Source organism: Chelonoidis abingdonii, chromosome 5, assembly GCF_003597395.2.
Source record: "Chelonoidis abingdonii isolate Lonesome George chromosome 5, CheloAbing_2.0, whole genome shotgun sequence".
NCBI lineage: Eukaryota > Metazoa > Chordata > Testudines > Testudinidae > Chelonoidis > Chelonoidis abingdonii.
Window position 1 is genome coordinate 98,666,349 of NC_133773.1, and position 18,080 is coordinate 98,684,428.

The 18,080-nt window shown below is 39.8% G+C and overlaps 1 protein-coding gene across 5 annotated transcripts in view; it reads left to right on the forward strand.

Annotated features, from left to right (window-relative positions):
- The window catches only part of ATP8A1 (ATPase phospholipid transporting 8A1), a 263,824-nt gene that overhangs the window by 110,687 nt on the left and 135,057 nt on the right, over window positions 1-18,080 (forward strand). For all 5 annotated transcript variants that reach the window (XM_032784994.2, XM_032784992.2, XM_032784991.2 and 2 more), the window contains 5 exons: window positions 470-575; window positions 3,314-3,396; window positions 3,580-3,629; window positions 14,863-14,932; window positions 16,874-16,958. In XM_032784994.2, coding sequence (XP_032640885.1) covers window positions 470-575; window positions 3,314-3,396; window positions 3,580-3,629; window positions 14,863-14,932; window positions 16,874-16,958 — 394 coding nt within the window. The remainder of the gene's footprint in view (window positions 1-469; window positions 576-3,313; window positions 3,397-3,579; window positions 3,630-14,862; window positions 14,933-16,873; window positions 16,959-18,080) is intronic.

Consider the following 18,080-nt stretch of genomic DNA (forward strand, 5'->3'; position numbering starts at 1 on the left):
CCTTAATGCAGCCCTTTCCCTTTCTGCTGTCAGCTTCCTGGCTTTATACTAGCCCTGTCTGTTCCTTCTCAGCTGGAGTCCATCTTCATTAAGGGGTTACTGAGGTTACCTAATTTCTTTCCTCCTATCCAGTTAATTGGCCCCTTCTCAGCGTCATTGACCTCTTCTAGGCTAGTGTGAGGTGAACACCCCATTACACTTGGGCAGCCTTAACTACAGGCATCAATATCTGCACCAACTATACAAAAGGAAAGCATAGCAGCAATTGGAAAGTATTGAAGCAGATCAGGTGAATGTTGAAAATGGTTTATGTATAATGTCATCAACCAAAATAATGTGGAAATTTAAAAAATGCATATTCTTGTAATCAGGAAAGGAGATTTTCCCCGCATTAATATTTGCCAGTAAGTACTAACACATTTTAATAGTGCAAGATTAATTGTTACTTTTTACCCTATTTTTGGACTAGCCAACTGCACCTATAATTTGCGAGTTTCTAACAATGATGGCAGTGTGTCATACAGCTGTTCCAGAAAGAGAAGGTGATAAGATTATATATCAAGCAGCATCTCCAGGTAAGAACTAAATAATTATATATAAATTGTAAAATATTCAATCTGCTCAACAAGAATGTTAATTCCGAAGGTGATGAATTACCCCTACGTCTATACCTTGCCCAGAAATTTAAATATATGTGTAAAAGTAGTGATATTTAAGATGTCTCATGCATTTTTACTTCTATAAAAGACACTCTTTTAGTTGTTTTCCAATCCATGTCTTAGAGAGGATTTGTAGATGTCACATAGAGTTTGTTATCTACATTGCAACACCTAAACTGCTGTGCTGTGAAAAGTTGAATGGGTTGAGTAATACAAATAAAATTCAAAGGCATGTCTTCAGTTACACAAGCTAACACCCCTATTTATGGCTGTCTCTGATGCTTCATGCTAACAAAGTATCACAAAAGAAAATCACACTATGTATTAATCATCAGGAAGGAAAATGAAACCTCTTAAGTAGTACAACGATTCTGATGATAAGCCAAAACATCAACACAGAACAAGAAAAGACAATATTTAAAGCACCAGTAAACCACACTTCATACATTTTTTTCAAATAGATTATTGCAAAAATCAGTATGATCATTGTGTATGGCAAAGTTTTTAATGAAATATATTTGTTATTTATTTGTATTAAAACAGTACTTAGGCCCAACAGTCAGATTTGAGGACCTATTTTTCTAGGCCTCACATAGACATCATTTTCTGATTCATTGTGATGTAATAAAGAACATGTGATATGTATATAGTATTATTACTCAGTTACCTGTGTAGTATCTTACACACTGTGCTATTATGGCTCTTTAAATAGGCGCCAGTCTTGAAGCAGAAGACTGACATTTCTATCACAGTGCTATGGCTCATCAGCTTGAGCAGCAGAAAAGCGACTCATTGAGTCAACAATATAACGCTGTTACCAAAAAAAGCAAACATCCTTCTGGGATATATTAGCAGCAGTGTTGTAAACAAGACATGAGAAGTAATTATTCCACTCTACTCCACACTGATTAAGCCTCCACTGGAGTATTGTGTCCAGTTCTGGGTGCCACATTTCAGGAAGGCTGTGGACAAATTGGTGAGAGTCCAGAGAAGAGCGACAAAAATGATTAAATGTCTGGAAAACATGACCTATGAGGGAAGATTGAAAACATTGGGTTTGTTTCGTCTGGAGAAGAGAAGACTGAGTGAACATAACAGTTTTCAAGTATGTGAAAGTTTGTTACAAGGAGGAGGAAGAAATTGTTTTTCTTAACCTCTGAGGATAGGAGAAGAAACAATGGGCTTAAATTGCAGCAAGGGAGGTTTAGGTTGGACATTAGGAAAAACTTCTGAACTGTCAAGGTGGTTAAGCACTGGAATAAATTGCCTAGGGAGGTTGTGGAGTATCCATCATTGGAAATTTTTAAGAGCAAGTTAGACAAACACCTGTCAGGAATGGTCTAGGTAATAATTAGCCCTGCCATGAGTGCAGGGGACTGGACTAGCTGACCTCTCGAGGTCCTTTCCAGTTCTGTGATTCTATGGTTCAGTGATATGTACACTGAAGTTAAAAGTTAAAATGGATTAAATTAACAATAGGTAATGAGGTGGCTCACTTCCAGATACAGTGTAGACTTACCCTTAGACACCAGGGTAACATTTTCAGCTATGCCTTTGGTTATTATTTCTCTTTGGAGGTTGCTCTTTCAACCTAAGGGAAAATAATTCCCCTATGAAATGAAAATCTTCTCCTGTGCTGCCTCTCATATGTTGTGTTGCCTCCTTTGAAGCAGTGCAGCAGTTAATGGATCAGCTTCTAAGATGTACCTAGCAAAAAGTAGTTTCATGTTTTTCAGTGGGCCTTCTAAGAGGCAAGAGGACTCCAGCACAGGTAGACTGGTAGTGACAATTTCTTGTATGAAATTAAAACACCAAAAGGGGACAACTTTCCAGAGAATGCGAGAATATTAGAGAAGTTTAGAAATATTGACTATGAGCTACTTCAGTTTTATAAATGTAAATGAATAATAATACTTTCACTCCTTATATAGTAGTAAGGAATGGGATCACAGAATTGCAGCATTGTCCCAATGTTAGATTTAAATTTCAGTACAACAAATTTTGGGGAAAACAAGAAATTTAGTGAGTAGGGTTCGGTGGAGGAAAGTTTTCAAATTCAGTAAGAAATCTTGAAAAGCACTCTAATTAAGAAGGCAAAGACTACAGATCCTCTGAAAAGAAGATGACCATTAATAGGAATTGGCCAGTGTGATGCCAGTAGAGGCTACTCAAATATGTGAGAAAAAGAAAACGTATACTCAAAATGGGAAACTTGGGAGGCACCTAAACAAGAATTTTTAGAGTCAGTTGTGGTTTGAGGAGGAAAAAATAACAGTGTCAGAAAAGCAAAAAGAATTAATGCTAGTCAAAGGTAATAAGAGATTCTACAAATATAGAAAACGAAAAAGAAAGGGAGGAAAGTACAGTAGGACTGCTGTTAAATGAGGGTAATTTACAATGACTCAGAAATAACTGAGATCCTGAACTTTTTTCAAGAATAACAAAGAAAATTTGAGCAGTGAGGAATTATTTATTTATTTATTTATTGCTGAGGAGCCGGTAAAAGAATAATTGGAAAATTTGAACAGGTACATATCTGCCTGTCTCTGTGTTGTTTATCCTACAATATATAAAAGGTATTTAAAACTTGAAAATTATTTTTCTTGATAGTTTCTCAATCTATAAAAAAAACAATGGAAATTGGTTTGTTGCAGATGAAGGAGCATTGGTCAGAGCAGCCAAACAACTTCATTTTGTATTCACTGGAAGGACACCTGACTCAGTAATTATAGACTCTGTAAGTACATTAAAATTATGTTGCTATTTATTATTAATATTTTGGCATTGATATTAAATAGTTTACATATTTAATACAGTTTAGTCCTGTAGGTTTATGCCAAAAAGTAGTTCCTAGTTTTTTGTTTTTTGGTTTTTTTTGGTTAACGCTTAAATCTCAGTAATAAAAATGTCTTTTTTCCAGCTTGGCCATGAGGAAAGATATGAATTGCTAAATGTACTGGAATTTACAAGGTAAAGCAAAATAAACATTTGACATGTTTTGTTTTATATCTTTTAAAGTGTCATTTTGGTGCATATATACTCTGCTGAATTTTTCTTTTATGGATAAAATAGTGGGTTTAGTATAGAGTTAGCATAGGTTCAGACTTGAAAAAGACTGAAGGTTTTGTACTTTATTTGGAAACTTTATAATATATACTGTGCTTTAGCTCTATAGTATGTATTCTCGCATTATAGTCGGAGCATGTAGCAATACTTATAGATAAGGAGGTTGTAGTCGCCTTTACATTGTAAAAGGTCATATTCAGAGGAATAGAGTTTTATAAAATTTCTCCCTTACCAGCTTAAATTTGACACTTTTGTTTTCATTTTGGAAGTAAATTTTCTTGGAACCTTGAGGAAAAATTTGTAGAAATAGAAAAAGAGTGGAAAAATACACATTTTTTAAAATGTTTTTCTTTTCTTTTTTAAGCTCTATCACCTCAGAGTGATAAAAAAAAGCTTGGAATTTGGCAAGGACATTGTCCCCTGCTGCAATTTTTTTTCTTGTGGTACACTGAAAAGTGATTTTAATTTGGGTGAATTATGATTTTTTTAAAGTACTTCATGCAAAGCACAATGGCCCAAATGTGAAAGGTATTTAGGTATTGCTGTGCTCAATATTGTGATGCCTAACTGTTTTTAGGAGATAAATCTCATTTTCAAAAGCGATTTAGGTAGTGGAGTTTAGACTTCTAAGTGTCTAAATCGCTTTTGAAAATGAGAGTTAGGTCCTAACTGCATTGCAATGCTGAGTGCAGCAACTCCTAAATACCTTTAAAAATCTGGCCTCTGTCTTTTTGTAAACTGATGGTATACCATTGTTCCATTGGTAGTGTCTATATAAAATAAATAGAATTTTCCATTCAGTAGGTGGTCTCTCAGTGTTCTGCTGGAGTTGTGTATGTGTGCATTAGGAAGTTAGGTGCATTAGGAAATTAGGTTACAATTTTATTTGTAAAGTGTATCTGTATATGGAATATGCTATGTGAAAGTACATGTTGAAGGACTCAGGATATGAAACCCTTTCCTCATTGAGGAACTGTTTTTACAAAGGCTTAAGCATGTGCTTAACTTAAATCATGTGAATTGTCTGATTGCTCGCCCTGGCACAGTGAGGGTGAGGAGGAGTTTTATAAGTGGAGGAAGTATTATAATGACCTCAGACCTGGAGGAAAAAGAGAAAGGAGAGAGAGATACATACTCATACTGGTACATCAAGGACTTGCACTGGAGAGAGCTGTGATTGATTTGATTAAGGAGAAGGATCACAGAGGGTGGAACTCAAGTGTGACTTTGGAGGCCAGGAATGGTGAAAAGACCAAAGGAGGTGTCAGGGAAAGCTGCCTCTAAGAAGAGGAGGAGGATTGCGGGAAAGGGAATTGGAGAAGAATGAGGCCTAACAAAGTGAAGACCAGAGAAGAATGGGCATAGGGAAGAGGGAACTGGTGAAAGGAGGAGTAAAGGGAGAGAAACTGGTAGAAGAACAAAGTGAGAAAATACTAAACAAAAATCAGGTAGGGGAGACTAGCCCAACTGGAAAAGAAACATATTGAAGAAGATGGTTTGAGAAGAGAAATAATGATATTTTAAAAGGAGAAAATGCATAGAAAACTAGTGGGAGGTGAAACAGGGGCACTGAAAAAGATGAAAAGTTACAAAATATAGGTCACTGGAGCATAGGTGAGGAAAGAAACAAAATGACTGAGCAAGTTACTTCATCCTCTATTGATTCTATATATAACCTTCATTTTTGTTGTGAGAAGTTAATAAGTATGTGGCAAAAAGTGCCTTTGCAGCTCGCTTGACAATTATAGCAATGTGCAGTATTTATATAGAATGGGAGTACAGGTTTCCCTTCTTTTTTTCCTGTTCATCTTTACCTGTTTTACAGACGTTATAAATATTTTTAAACCTTCTGAATTGCCAAGAATGGTTATTAGATACCACTTGTACTTTTTGGATAAATGAAAACTACTTACCTGTGAATCTTATTTTCTGAGGAAATAAGTTACAGTAGCTTAGCACGCACGCACCCACCCACTTAACTCAGAATTCAGAGTTTTGTTCTTTAATATTTGCTTAGACTTACTGGAGGGCACTAGGGGTCACTATTATTCCACAGCAGAAGTGCAAAATGTTCCCTGTTGGATCCAACAACTTCAGAATTTTGAGCTATGAGCCTTCCCAACATTTCCGTGAGAGGAGCATGCATCCTAAGAGAAGTAATCTATTACAACTTTATACTTTCTGAGAACAAGAATTACAGATACTGTAAGTGGCTTTGTTTTCTTGAAAGATAGGCAGCTGATCCTATGTAGATGTAACTTTTGCAACCCCTTGCTGCCTTCCAGCATAAGCTGAATAAAGGGTTATGTTACGACACACTGCCACACCAAACATCCACAGCTAATAGTTTGAAAGGGAAAGTCAGTAACAAGGTATGTAGAAAAGGGCCGGTTGAGGAAGGCACGGTTAAAGTTACAGGGCATAGTTTTGAGTGCGAAAATTGTGCTAATCATAAGGTATATGCCTATGAGTAGAAAAGAAGTGGTCATATACTATTAGGAAGCATAAGTTTTTATTATATTATTCAGTGCTGTGAATGTGATTTTCAACCCTACCAGCATATGAATATGTGAATGGCTGTGGATCTAAGGCTGTTCGGATTAGCTTCCTCTGATGGGGATCATTGGTAATCCACAATACCATGGTGTGATTCAGTCACCCCTGAAGCAACAGATTTTTGTGGAGTATCTGAAGTCCTGCTGGCTTAGTCCTTCAGCTTTTGTGGTAGACATATGCTTTCAGTGTAAAATATTCCAGGATTCTTCTGCCTTTATTGTGCAATGCTATTCTAATTTTTACAACATTGTCAGAGGCCACAAAACCAGGTGACAGTGAGGGGGCATCAGCTGCTCCTCTGTTACATTTTGCAGTTGTTCCAAGGTATTTTTAATGCATGTTTCTTCAGTCACAGGTGCACAGCAAGGCATGTTATCAAATGAGTGAGTTGCCACTAATGCTGACAGTGTGAAGCAATGGATATATATTCAGTGCTTTAACCACTGGCCCACATGTCCATACAGTTGAGTTTGGAAACAGCCCTCAGCTTTCAAAAGCACTCTCCCTCCACATGATAAAGCACACACTGCCATCAGTAAACTAATAGAACAGTATGTGATAAAACAGTTTCAGAGAGAAAAGACAGTGTTATACACCTCTACCTCACTATAACGTGGTTGTGCGGAGCCAAAAATCCCTACTGCATTATAGCTGAAACCCTGTTATATCAGGGTGGGGGCAGCAGGGCTCCAGCGGTGATTTAAAGAGCTCCGGGCTCCAGCTGCTGCGAGGAGCCCCAGGCCCTTTAAATCGCCGGTGGAGCCCCGCTGCCGCAGCCCTGGGGTAGCGGTGGCAGGGCTCCAGCAGTGATTTAAAGGGCCCGGGGCTGCCTGCAGCAGCCGGAGCTCCAAACCCTTTAAATAGCTGGCAAGCTCTGCTGCTGCAGCCCCGGCATAGCAGCTGCAAGGCTATGGCGGTGATTTATAGGGCCCAGGGCTCCCCGCAGCAGCCGGAGCCTTGGACCCTTTAAAGCGCCACCGGATCCCCGCTGCTATTGTGCTATATGCGAGCCCATGTTATATCGGGTCGCATTATAGTGGGGTAGAGGTGTATCTGAAAACAGTGTCCCAGTCAGAATACTCCCAGCTTAGCTCTCTTATTAAAGGCTTTGCTCCTGTGCTCATTGAAGTCAGTAGCAAAGCTCCAATTGACTTGATTGATGCAGGATCAAAACCAAAGAACAAGATGCGTGTCCCCCTTCTGTGAGAGATTGGGCAAAGTGTATGGTTACAGACTCCATGAGTAGTTATACTCCTGTCAGAGAACTATGAAAAAAGAATGATTAATCTAACTGATATAAAGATACACAGTGGCAAAACAGAAAACAAAACAAAAAAGGAAAAGGAGAAATAAATGGAAAAATAAAAATAATTTTCCAAAACAAAAACAGTCTGCATTTGTTTCCATATTTTTCTAAAAAATTTGAAAAACAAAAAAAAATTTTCATGAAATTTTTCATGAAAAATTTCAATTTTGAAAGGCCATTTTTTAATGAAAAAAAAATTGTTGGGAAAATTTAAATCATTTCTCCTTAACAGTGACAAAAGCTAGACATTAACCAGATTCACCAGAATACCTGCCACTATGAGTTGTTCAGCAGAACAAGACTTTTGCTGAAATTATGGTAGAGGAGAAAAGTGATTTATTTTTTTCAGTTTATTTCCTTATGCTGCAATTGATCTAATTTGGAATAGGTTTTTTGCTGCTGTTGCTCCACCATTAGTTACACATCATTCACTATGAGGAATGTATAGGGAGAAAGGATAACTCCAGTATTCCAGTAGACTGGTGACAGTGGGTTCAGTGGCTGGAACCCCCTTACGTTAATCAAATTCCTATGATAGACTAATAATAAAACAGTGTGGGGGTAGAACCTGACTTCAGTTAGGAGGATCTTATCTGATCATCACAAAAGTGGTTTATATCATACTTGCACACAGCCAGATACAAAGTTTGCTTGGATGTATTGAGTTGAGGCTAAAAACAGCTGGGGATAGTTCCACAGTTTTCATGGAGACTGAGAGTCTTAGTGATTATATAAATCATAGCTGAAATGCATGTTGAGTTCAGCCGGTACAGTAGCTACTCCAGAGATAGGCCTAAAATGAACTTGGTTAGCTTAAAGGGGAATGAAGGTGGTAGTAGAGTGATGCGTATACAGTTCCTACCTCATTTGTATTCCAAAACATGCATCTTAATGAGACCCTTGTTTTGAGTATTATCTTCAATGTGGGGCTGCTCTTATAAGTTGGGTGAACTGAAAAATGGATGCTCTCTCCCTCCCTTTCTCATCCTGGACTTAAGCCAACCAATACTTCCAGTTGGGCTTAGCAATGCAAGCAAGGTTGGATGTCTCATTCACAAACTGTGGGGGGGTTTTTAATTTTATTTTCAAAACTGGATGACTAAAGTAAGGTTCCTGAATCCATATTTAAGCTCCTCTATACTGCAGTTTTATAACTTCACAGCCCAAGCCCCACAAACCTGAGTCAGCTAACGTGGACCAGCCATGGGTGTTGTATTGCAGTATAGACATAACCAGAGGGTCTTTACAAGAATGCTCATATTCCCTGTTTACCTTTGAGGAGAAGGATTAAGTTTGGGATTTTTGAAAGCTCTTAATATTGACCTAACTGCCATTGACTTCAGTGGAAGGAGAGTTATGCCAGTGCAGAGTATGTTAGAGTGCTGATTGTCCATTCCTTCTTGGACAATATTTTAATAAGACCTTGGACCTAGGATTCATCCTATTAGATATCAAAGAAAAATATAGAGATCTTTCAGTTGCATAGGTTTGTTCTCCTAATAAAAGTTTCCCAACAAAAGTTGATTCTAATGATAGATGACAATACAGAGGCAGAGGTCACCTCAGAGGTTGGCACTGCCTTTCAGTGATGTCTATTTTTCATCTTCATCACCAGGACTATTGTCTTCATCAAGTTGAGCCTTCTCTCTTCAGTTCACAAAGGTTGGAAAAAGATGTCTCTCTACAGACCAGAGAGCTCCAGTACATCCATCTCAAACATGGCAATGGCCTGGTCAGTTCCATCTGAACCAGCCTTCACCAATATAATGCACCACCTTGTTCCTACTGGGCATACTGGCAACCTCCTTCCAGGGCACCCAAGAATTGATATCCTTCTTATCTTTCAAGGAAGTGCAGAAGGTCTCAATCCCCTTTTGCATATATTGCCAGATGCCAGAGAACAGAAGTAGCTGGAAGAGGAGGGACAGGCGCTAGAGGAGCAACATCTTTCATCTCTCAGAGACCTGTTGTCATCCTCTCCTGATGAAGTGGTGTTTCAGGTCTTGTACTGGCACCTGATGACTTTAGAACATTTCAGGAGTTGCTCTCCATCTAAGCTCATCGGTACCTGCTAGCGTAGTGCTCCTTATCTATAAGGGCTTCTTATCAGCGGTTCTGAAAGTGGGTCCCGACCCTATTTTAATGGGGTCACCAGGGCTGGCATTAGACTTGCTGGGAGCCAGAGCTGAAGCCCAAGCCCCACTCCTCGGGACTGAAGCCAAAGCCCAAGGGCTTCAGCCCTTGGTGGCAGAGCTCAGATTACAGGTGCCCTGGCTGAAGCTGAAGCCATTGGTCTTTGGCTTTGCTCCCACCCAGGATGGTGGAGCTTGGGACAGCTCAGGGTTTGGTCCCCCTTCCTGGGGTCATGTAGTAATTTTTATTGTTAGAAGGTGGTCATGGTGCAATGAAGTTGGAGAACCCCTGTCTTATATCAAGCTACAACCCTGTGGCAGACACCAACTAAACGGCCTCTTCTGGCTAAGGGAGCAGAAAAAAAAATGGTGGAAACCCCAAAAGGGGTTTGAACAGTTTTACATACATTCTACAGTTTATGAAAAGTTCAGACAGATTAAGAACACCCCAAAGGCCAAGACTCCAAAAAAATTAGATTTATTTGGAAGAAAGACTTATTCATCAGCATCACTGAAACTTTGTTCATGGCCATCGCTATGACCACGCACAGAACTTCATGGCTGCAAGCCTCTGGCATTCCAAGAGAAGTGCAAATCACAATGAAAGATTTGCCCCTTGAGGACGCAGACTTATTCAGTATTTATATGGATGACACACTGCACTCCCTCAGAGATTCCAGAGCACTGCTTCATTCCTTGGGCATCTACATTTCAGCCCCAAACTATGTGCCATTTAGATATCAGAGGCAATCCAGCAGAAAACACCTATGTACCCCCATCACAGATTTTCTGATACTTGCACAGGAAGAAGCTGATGTTTTCTTGGAGAAAACTATCTTCCTTGACCATGGGCTATTCTACACCTGCTTCCAGGCAGCAGGTTTGATGCAAGGGTCGAGAGCCATGCTTGAGCTACTCAGGTCCCAGCCCTGCCTTTTGGGTGCCATCTTGCTTTCTTCCATCAGTCATGGCCTATCATAACAGACATTTAAGTACTAGAAGTAGTCTCCCTCCCATGGCTATTTCATCTAATTTCATTCCTTTCTCTAGGAACTCCCAAACCCCCCTCACACACACACACTCACCCTCCTTCCCAATCCCTCTTAGGTAACCTCACGAAAAATAGCTAAAGGAAGATGGCTTCTGTATTTCATCTAGGCGCCATGGAAGAGGTACCTCTGGAGTACAAAGGAAGAGGCTTCTACTCCTGGTATTTCCGTATCCCAAAGAAAAAAGGGGATATTTGTCCTGTCCTAGACGTGAGACGCCAGAACAAATGTACACGCTATTGCAGATGCAAGATGATAACAATTGCCTCCATCATCCCTTCCCTTCAGGCTCAAGACTGGTTCATGGCTCTGAGACTACAAGATGCATACTCCCATATATTCATCCAGTCAGCCCACAGGGAAGTACCTGTGATTCACAAGGGGGCCTAATCACTACTAATACAGAGTGCTGCCGTGTGGTCTCTCCACAGCACTGAGAGGCGTTACAAAATATTTAGCTGTTGTAGCAGCACATCTGAGGAGATTAGGCATTAAGGATTATCCATATCCAGACTATTGTCTGATCAAAGGCAGATCTCATCAGGAAGTCACCACAGGCCTGAACTATATTTTTCACCTATTCAGAAGTCTGAGATTCATGGAGAATTATGAAAAAAGTCTCATCTCATCACAAACTACAGAATTAATAGGAGCCCACATCGTCTTCTGAGAGGTATGTTTTTGCTAATTTGGAAGCAGAATTCTTTTTCTTCAGACTATAGTCACAAGCATCAAATCATATGCTACAAATACAGTCAAAAACTGCCTCGTACTTGTGGGCAACATGTCAGTTTTTGTGTATGTAATGCCACTAGCTAAACTTCACCCACATCCATTACAAGGCTGGCTAAGATCAGTGTATCATCATACAAGACATCAAATTAAAATGTGAATTGTGATCTCAGCACACAACCTGTCTGCACTGAGCTGTAGTAACAGTCCAGGAATGTTTGGATGGAGATGCACTTCTCCACACATCTACCTGAAAAGATGTTTACCACAACCTGTTCCTGTTGTATCTGTGATCAACACCTGGACCACCTGCAGATACAATGGACTTCGTCTTAAAAGGACTCAATTCCTCAAGTAAATGTGCTAGCAATATGAGTAGTCACGTTAGCTTGCATAGCGTTCCATCCTGTTCTGCAGAATTCTACAGTGCAAATTATTAAGACAACTCATCTGCAATGTACTGTATAAACAAGCAAGGAGGCACCTATGCATCACCCCATGTCAAGAATTAATCACATTATGAACATGGTGTCAACAACATGGGATAACTCCAATTTCTCTTCATCCTCAGTGAGCAACAATCTGCCAGACTGCCTAAGGAGACAATCCATCACCAATCACAAATTGTCTGTGTCATCATCAAACCAATATTTCATCATAGATTCATCAAACCAATCTCACAGATTTGTTTGCCCCAAAAGACAACATGAAATGTACATCTGAGCCAGGACATAGGCAGTTGAGTCCAGTGGTTAGCGACCTGGTTCAGGGAGGAGTGTTGGGGCCGGGACATAGGGGGCCAGCTCTGGTAGTTTGTGACCTGTTTCAGGAGGATCGTATTCAGGTTACCAGGAATCAGGGCAGGAGTCAGATGAACTAATTTGGATGGGGTCAGATACTATTTGGATCACCAAGAGTCAGGCCAAGGTCAGGGTACCAGGAATCAGGCAGGTCAGAGTCTGTAGGGCTGAGCAAGGGGTCTAAGTAGCAGCCAAGTAGAGCCCAGTTGCACAGACAACTTTTTGTGCCTCTCTTTGGGTTTAAATAGGAAGCTCTCACAAATCAGATATCCCAGTGTTCCTCCTCCAGTCAGGGTCCAGGGGAGGCCTCCCTGATGTAACTTCAGGTTTCATGATCTCTGCACTCAGGGCCTGTCTTCACGACACAGCTAAATCAACACCACTGCTATTGATGCAGCTGCGTTGATTTAGTGGGTCTGGTACAGCACTGTCTGGCAGCCTGGATTTTGATTGGTTTCGTTCTACTGACAGAGATTGTTATCTACAAGTACAAGGGTGTCTTTTGCTAAGTAAAAAGCTTTCCAAATAGAAACTTACTCCTCTAAATAGAAAATATTTTCAGATTTGTGTAGCCCAACACAACCTTGACTCGTTGAAGACCCTCACAGCAAAAATATTTAACTATATTCTGAGTCTGAAACACTCTTGACTCTCTTTCAGTTCCATGAAAATCTACATTGCAGTGATCTCGGTATGCCACCCAATAGTAGTGTTATACTCTGTGTTTATACCTCATAGTACCCAGATTTCTGAAGGAATTATTGCATACTTTAGGAAATCCCTTCTGATATGGGATCTTAACATTGTCCTTAGAAATTCAATGGTTGCCCTTTTCATTCCTCTTTCTGAATGCTCTTTAAACCTCCTTACTTTTAAGATGGCCTTTTTAGTCACAGCCAGGAAGGTTAATGAACTCCAAGCTTTAATGGCAGACCCACTTTATGCAGCATTCCACAAAGATAAGATGGTGGTAAAACCTCACCCCAAATTTATTCCCACTGCTCCGTCAGACTTTAATTTGAACTAATCTATTAATTTACCTGTTTTCTTTCCAAAACCCCACTCCTTCCTGAGAGATCAGAAACTCCACACTTTGGACATTTCAAAGGTTTTGTTAAACTACCTTAACAGGACAAAGCCTGTGGGATACTGAGATACTGTTGTCTATGTGGATCCCTCCATCTTCATTTTTTTTCTGAGACCTCCTTATCTAGGATTCTGGATTAGTGAGGGAACTGAGAGATGGTTGTGGCTGCTCTGCCCTTTATGCGACTGGGTGGGGGAGCAGGAGAACATGCATAGTGCAGACATGGACCAATGGAAAGTACTGTTCAAAAGATTCTGATCTTGTGTGTGCAGGGTGTATGTGCTCTTAAAATGGGATCCCACAGACAACAACATCTTGAAGAGCCATAGGTGCTACAAGGATAACTACTCATCTTTTCTTCAAGATAGTCTCTGCACATTTCCACCTTTGTATGTATCCCTTGATGCCTTTGAGGTTCAAGAACCTTCTATAAAGCAGTGCCCTTTGGGTATGTGTAAGTGTTCTTTCCTGGCCCAAAATATTTAAAACTTGAGTTATAAAAGGTCTGAGCATCCCAACCACCTCACTTCCTCCTTTTCTAGAACTAGCTGTGGGTATTGGAACCTCCTGTGCATTGCTGGAATGAATTTTGGGGGTTTAAGCCAAAACTCCCTTAAGTTATAATGTAATGTATAAGCTAGGTAGTTGCACATTTAGGCCTAGATCCTCAGGTGTTGCCAAGGTGTATCCAGTGCAGGACCCAAAAGAGGGGAAGGACAGCACAAAGGTGACTTAAGGCAACTTTTATGCCTCCTCCAGCCCACCCTAGTTCTGAAGGCAAATGAATGCCGGTTCAGCCCTCAGCATGAGTTAGAACATCCTCAGGGTTATTTTAATTTATGGCTGCTTGTAAAGGTTCCCTTGGGGTCATTGTGCTGTTTGGAGACAGACAGAACACAATTCACTCTAGGCAAGCTCCATTCTTTTCCCAGCACATCTCCAACATATCCCGTGTTCCATTCAGCAGTACTTGTGGCTAATGGGGTCTTGGTGTCTTGCACCTATGACACACCTCATGCCCATAGAAGAAGAAAGAAGGAGCTGAGGTGGTCCAGGATGCATGACCTTTTTTGCAAACTTGCTCCAAATATTTTGTACTCTGTGAGGGCACTCATTAGGTGTCACTGGGTACTTCTTCACCGAAGGTTCCTGCAGCTCAGTGTGCCCTGGAATGCTTCCTACAAGTAGGGGTGTGCAGAGAGAACACGCTCAAAGGACATAGTACCAAAGTTACTATGGTAAGTAACCATTTTTTTCATCATTTCTGTCCCCAGTTTCATGAAGGACGAGGATAAGCCAGTGGTAGGACTAGTAGACAGGATTATTTCATTACCTCTGATTTATATACAATAAATATGATGTGTATTTATAAATATATATGCATATAAATGCACATGTTCAAGTTTTCTATTTTTTTTATTGATGGATGAAAAAGGTTGGTAATGTTGATGGACTGCAATTTAACTCTCTTCCAGCACTAGAAAAAGAATGTCTGTGATTGTTCGCACACCAACAGGGAAATTAAGACTCTACTGTAAAGGAGCTGTAAGGTTTATTTTATTTAAATTACCATACAGTAATTTTTAATCTGTTAATTTGTAAATGAATATGCTATAGACGTACAGAAAAATAAATAACTGAAATAATTACAGTCTGAAGCTATTGCACGATCAGCTGAAGTCAGATCATCTAAAATTAAAAAAACTCTAGGTTTCAGTCATGGCTTTTTTAATTTAATTAGCTATATTATATATTAAAATGTTATGTGCCAGGATTAAGGTCTTAATTGTGAGCTACTACATGGCTGTCTGGGAAAATAAGAACCCTCCACACTGCGCATCTCTACTTGGGATACCCAGACCACTGCTCACCCATTTATTCCTTCTCTGGAGCAGATGGGAAGGGAATTGCTGGGGAGCCTGATCTCTATCCCCTGTTCACTAACCTGAGTAGGAGAGAGGAAATGGTGGGGGGAAGAGAGGAAATAGTAACTTACTAATAGTATTAGGTCAACAGTAAATTATTATTCCCTTGGAGTAAGGTATGTCTGAGTCACAGTGCATCTTAGAATGGTGCAGTTTGCACACCGTGTACCTAAAGAGATTCATAAAAGTAATTACTGATATAGAATATGAAATCAGTTTTAATCAGGAAAGAGATCTTGGAGTCGTCATGGATAGTTCTCTGAAGACATCTACGTAGTGTGCAGTGGCAATCATAAAAGCAAACAGGATGTTAGGAATCATTTAAAAAGGGATAGAGAATAAGACGGAGAACATTTTATTACCCTTATATAAATCCATGGTACGCCCGCATCTTGAATACTGCGTACAGATGTGGTCTCCTCATCTCAAAAAAGATATACTGGCATTAGAAAAGGTTCATAGAACGGGTTTGGAACAGGTCCCATTTAGGAGAGATTAAAGACCCTAGGACTTTTCAGTTTGGAAAAGAGGAGACTAAGGGGGGATCTGATAGAGGTATATAATATCATGAGTGATCTGGAGAAAGTGAATAAGGGAAAGTTATTTACTTGTTCCCATAATATAAAAACTAGGGACCACCAAATGAAATTAATGGGCAGCAGGTTCAAGACAAATAAAAGGAAGTTCTTCACTCAGCACAGTCAACCTGTGGAACTCCTTACCTGAGGAGGTTGTGAAGGCTTGGACTATAACAGGGTTTAAAAGAGAACTAGATAAATTCATGGAGGTTAAGTCCATTAATGGCTACTAGCCAGGATGGGTAGGGAATGGTGTCCCTAGTCTCTGTTTGTCAGAGGGTGGAGATGGACGGCAGGAGAGAGATCACTTGATCATTGCCTGTTAGATTCACTCCCTCTGGGGCACCTGGCATTGTCCACTGTCGGCAGACAGGATGCTGGGCTGGATGGACCTTCGGTCTGACCCAGTATGGCCATTCTTATGTTCTTAAAACCAGTTCTTCAATATTTATAAAAATTGAATATAGGATTGCTGATATTCCACATTCCTTATCCTTCCAAATGAAAATTAATGAAATAATGTCATTTATTATTATTATTTTTATATTTATTTATATAATGTGCACTCTATGCACAGCTTTTTTGTTGGCCAAGTAGAAGTGAGAATGAAAGCTACTAAGCATCAGTTTCACTCTGTACTTAAATTGGGATTGCGGGGGTGGGAGAGCAAAGGAACACGAAGGGTGGAATAAGGGGAGAAATGTATGAAAGGTGAGGAGAAATAAAAATACAGAAAACCCCCCAAATAATTCCAGATTAGGAGAAGGTGTAGAGATCTACAGAACTCAAGGGCTCAGAAAGTCCTCCTCTTTTCTCTTCTTCAGACCAGAAATATGCTTCTATTTGTGTTGCTTGGCCCTGAAATACTTTGATATAGTGTTACATATTTTTCTACCTGTTTTCCAGAATTTCTGTTATTGTTGTCACATCAGTGAAACCTGCTTGCTTTGCTTTATTGTACCTTCGTTCTGTTTGCATTGTAGGACACAGTTATTTATGACCGTCTGGCCGAGAGTTCCAAATACAAGGAAATTACTTTAAAACATTTAGAGCAGTTTGCTACAGAAGGTGAGTAATAGTGCTTGATATAAAACAATATGAAATAAAACTTCTTAATTCTCATAGGTACTATAAATTTCAGCGTTTATTATATTGTAAGAATTTATTATATGTATGTTTATTAAACTCCTGTAACCTCTGAAAAAGATGGTCCTTTTCCTGACGAGTATATGTTCACAAATATAGACAGATAAAACAGTTAGACTCGGCCTAAGTAGAGGCTTTTAAAATTCAGTTGTGCTGTTCAAATGTATTATGAAGACACAGTAGAGAGTCCATGAAATTAGAATGCAAACTCTTTTGCAACCTTTAATTTTGATCTCTCCCAACCTCTGACTTTTTGGGAGGAGAGGAAAGAGGTTGGAGGGAGTGGAATGAGGATGGTTCAGGAATCAATGTTGACACTATGATGGCTTTGCGCAGAGAGGCCATCCATCCACCCCTTGACAGTTAAGTTTGCTTTAACGCTGCTTTACATTGCAGGAGTGAATTCATTACTGATAACTCTAGGGAGTCCTCCTATACCCACCACAACTGTTATGTCTCTGTATCCCCAGTGGTCTAGCAGAATCATCTCTAACCACTATTCAGTGACGATTAAAGGGATTTGGGTGCCCCGTTTGGGTTCACAAATAAGAATCTGTAAGTGGCTTGAAAAGGCTGTCTATAAAGACAATAGGTACCTATCCTCATCAAACAATGGACACTTTAAACAAAATTAAAAATCACTAGAAAACCCCACACTTTAGATGCAGGCAGGAAAACCACCTCTGCAATAGAAAATAGTGATATCGTGTACACCCTTGCAATAGTACTTTGCTCTTATATAGCACTTTTCATTAGTAGATCTTAAAAGCACTTTACAAAGGAGGTAAGTATCATTACCCCCATTCTACAGAAGGGGAAACAGAGGCACAGAAGTAAAAAACTTTCTGAATGTCACCCAGCAGGCCTGTGGCAGAGCCAAGAATGGAACCTAGATCTCTGGAGTCCTAAGCCAATGAGCCACAGTGCCTCCCAGATACTGTTCTGAGGTCTTTCTGTGTCTGATAGAGGAAAGCAAGTTGGTCATGGGTTATAGCATCATACAATAAAGGACCATAGTATTCTAATTCATCCATGCAATAAGAA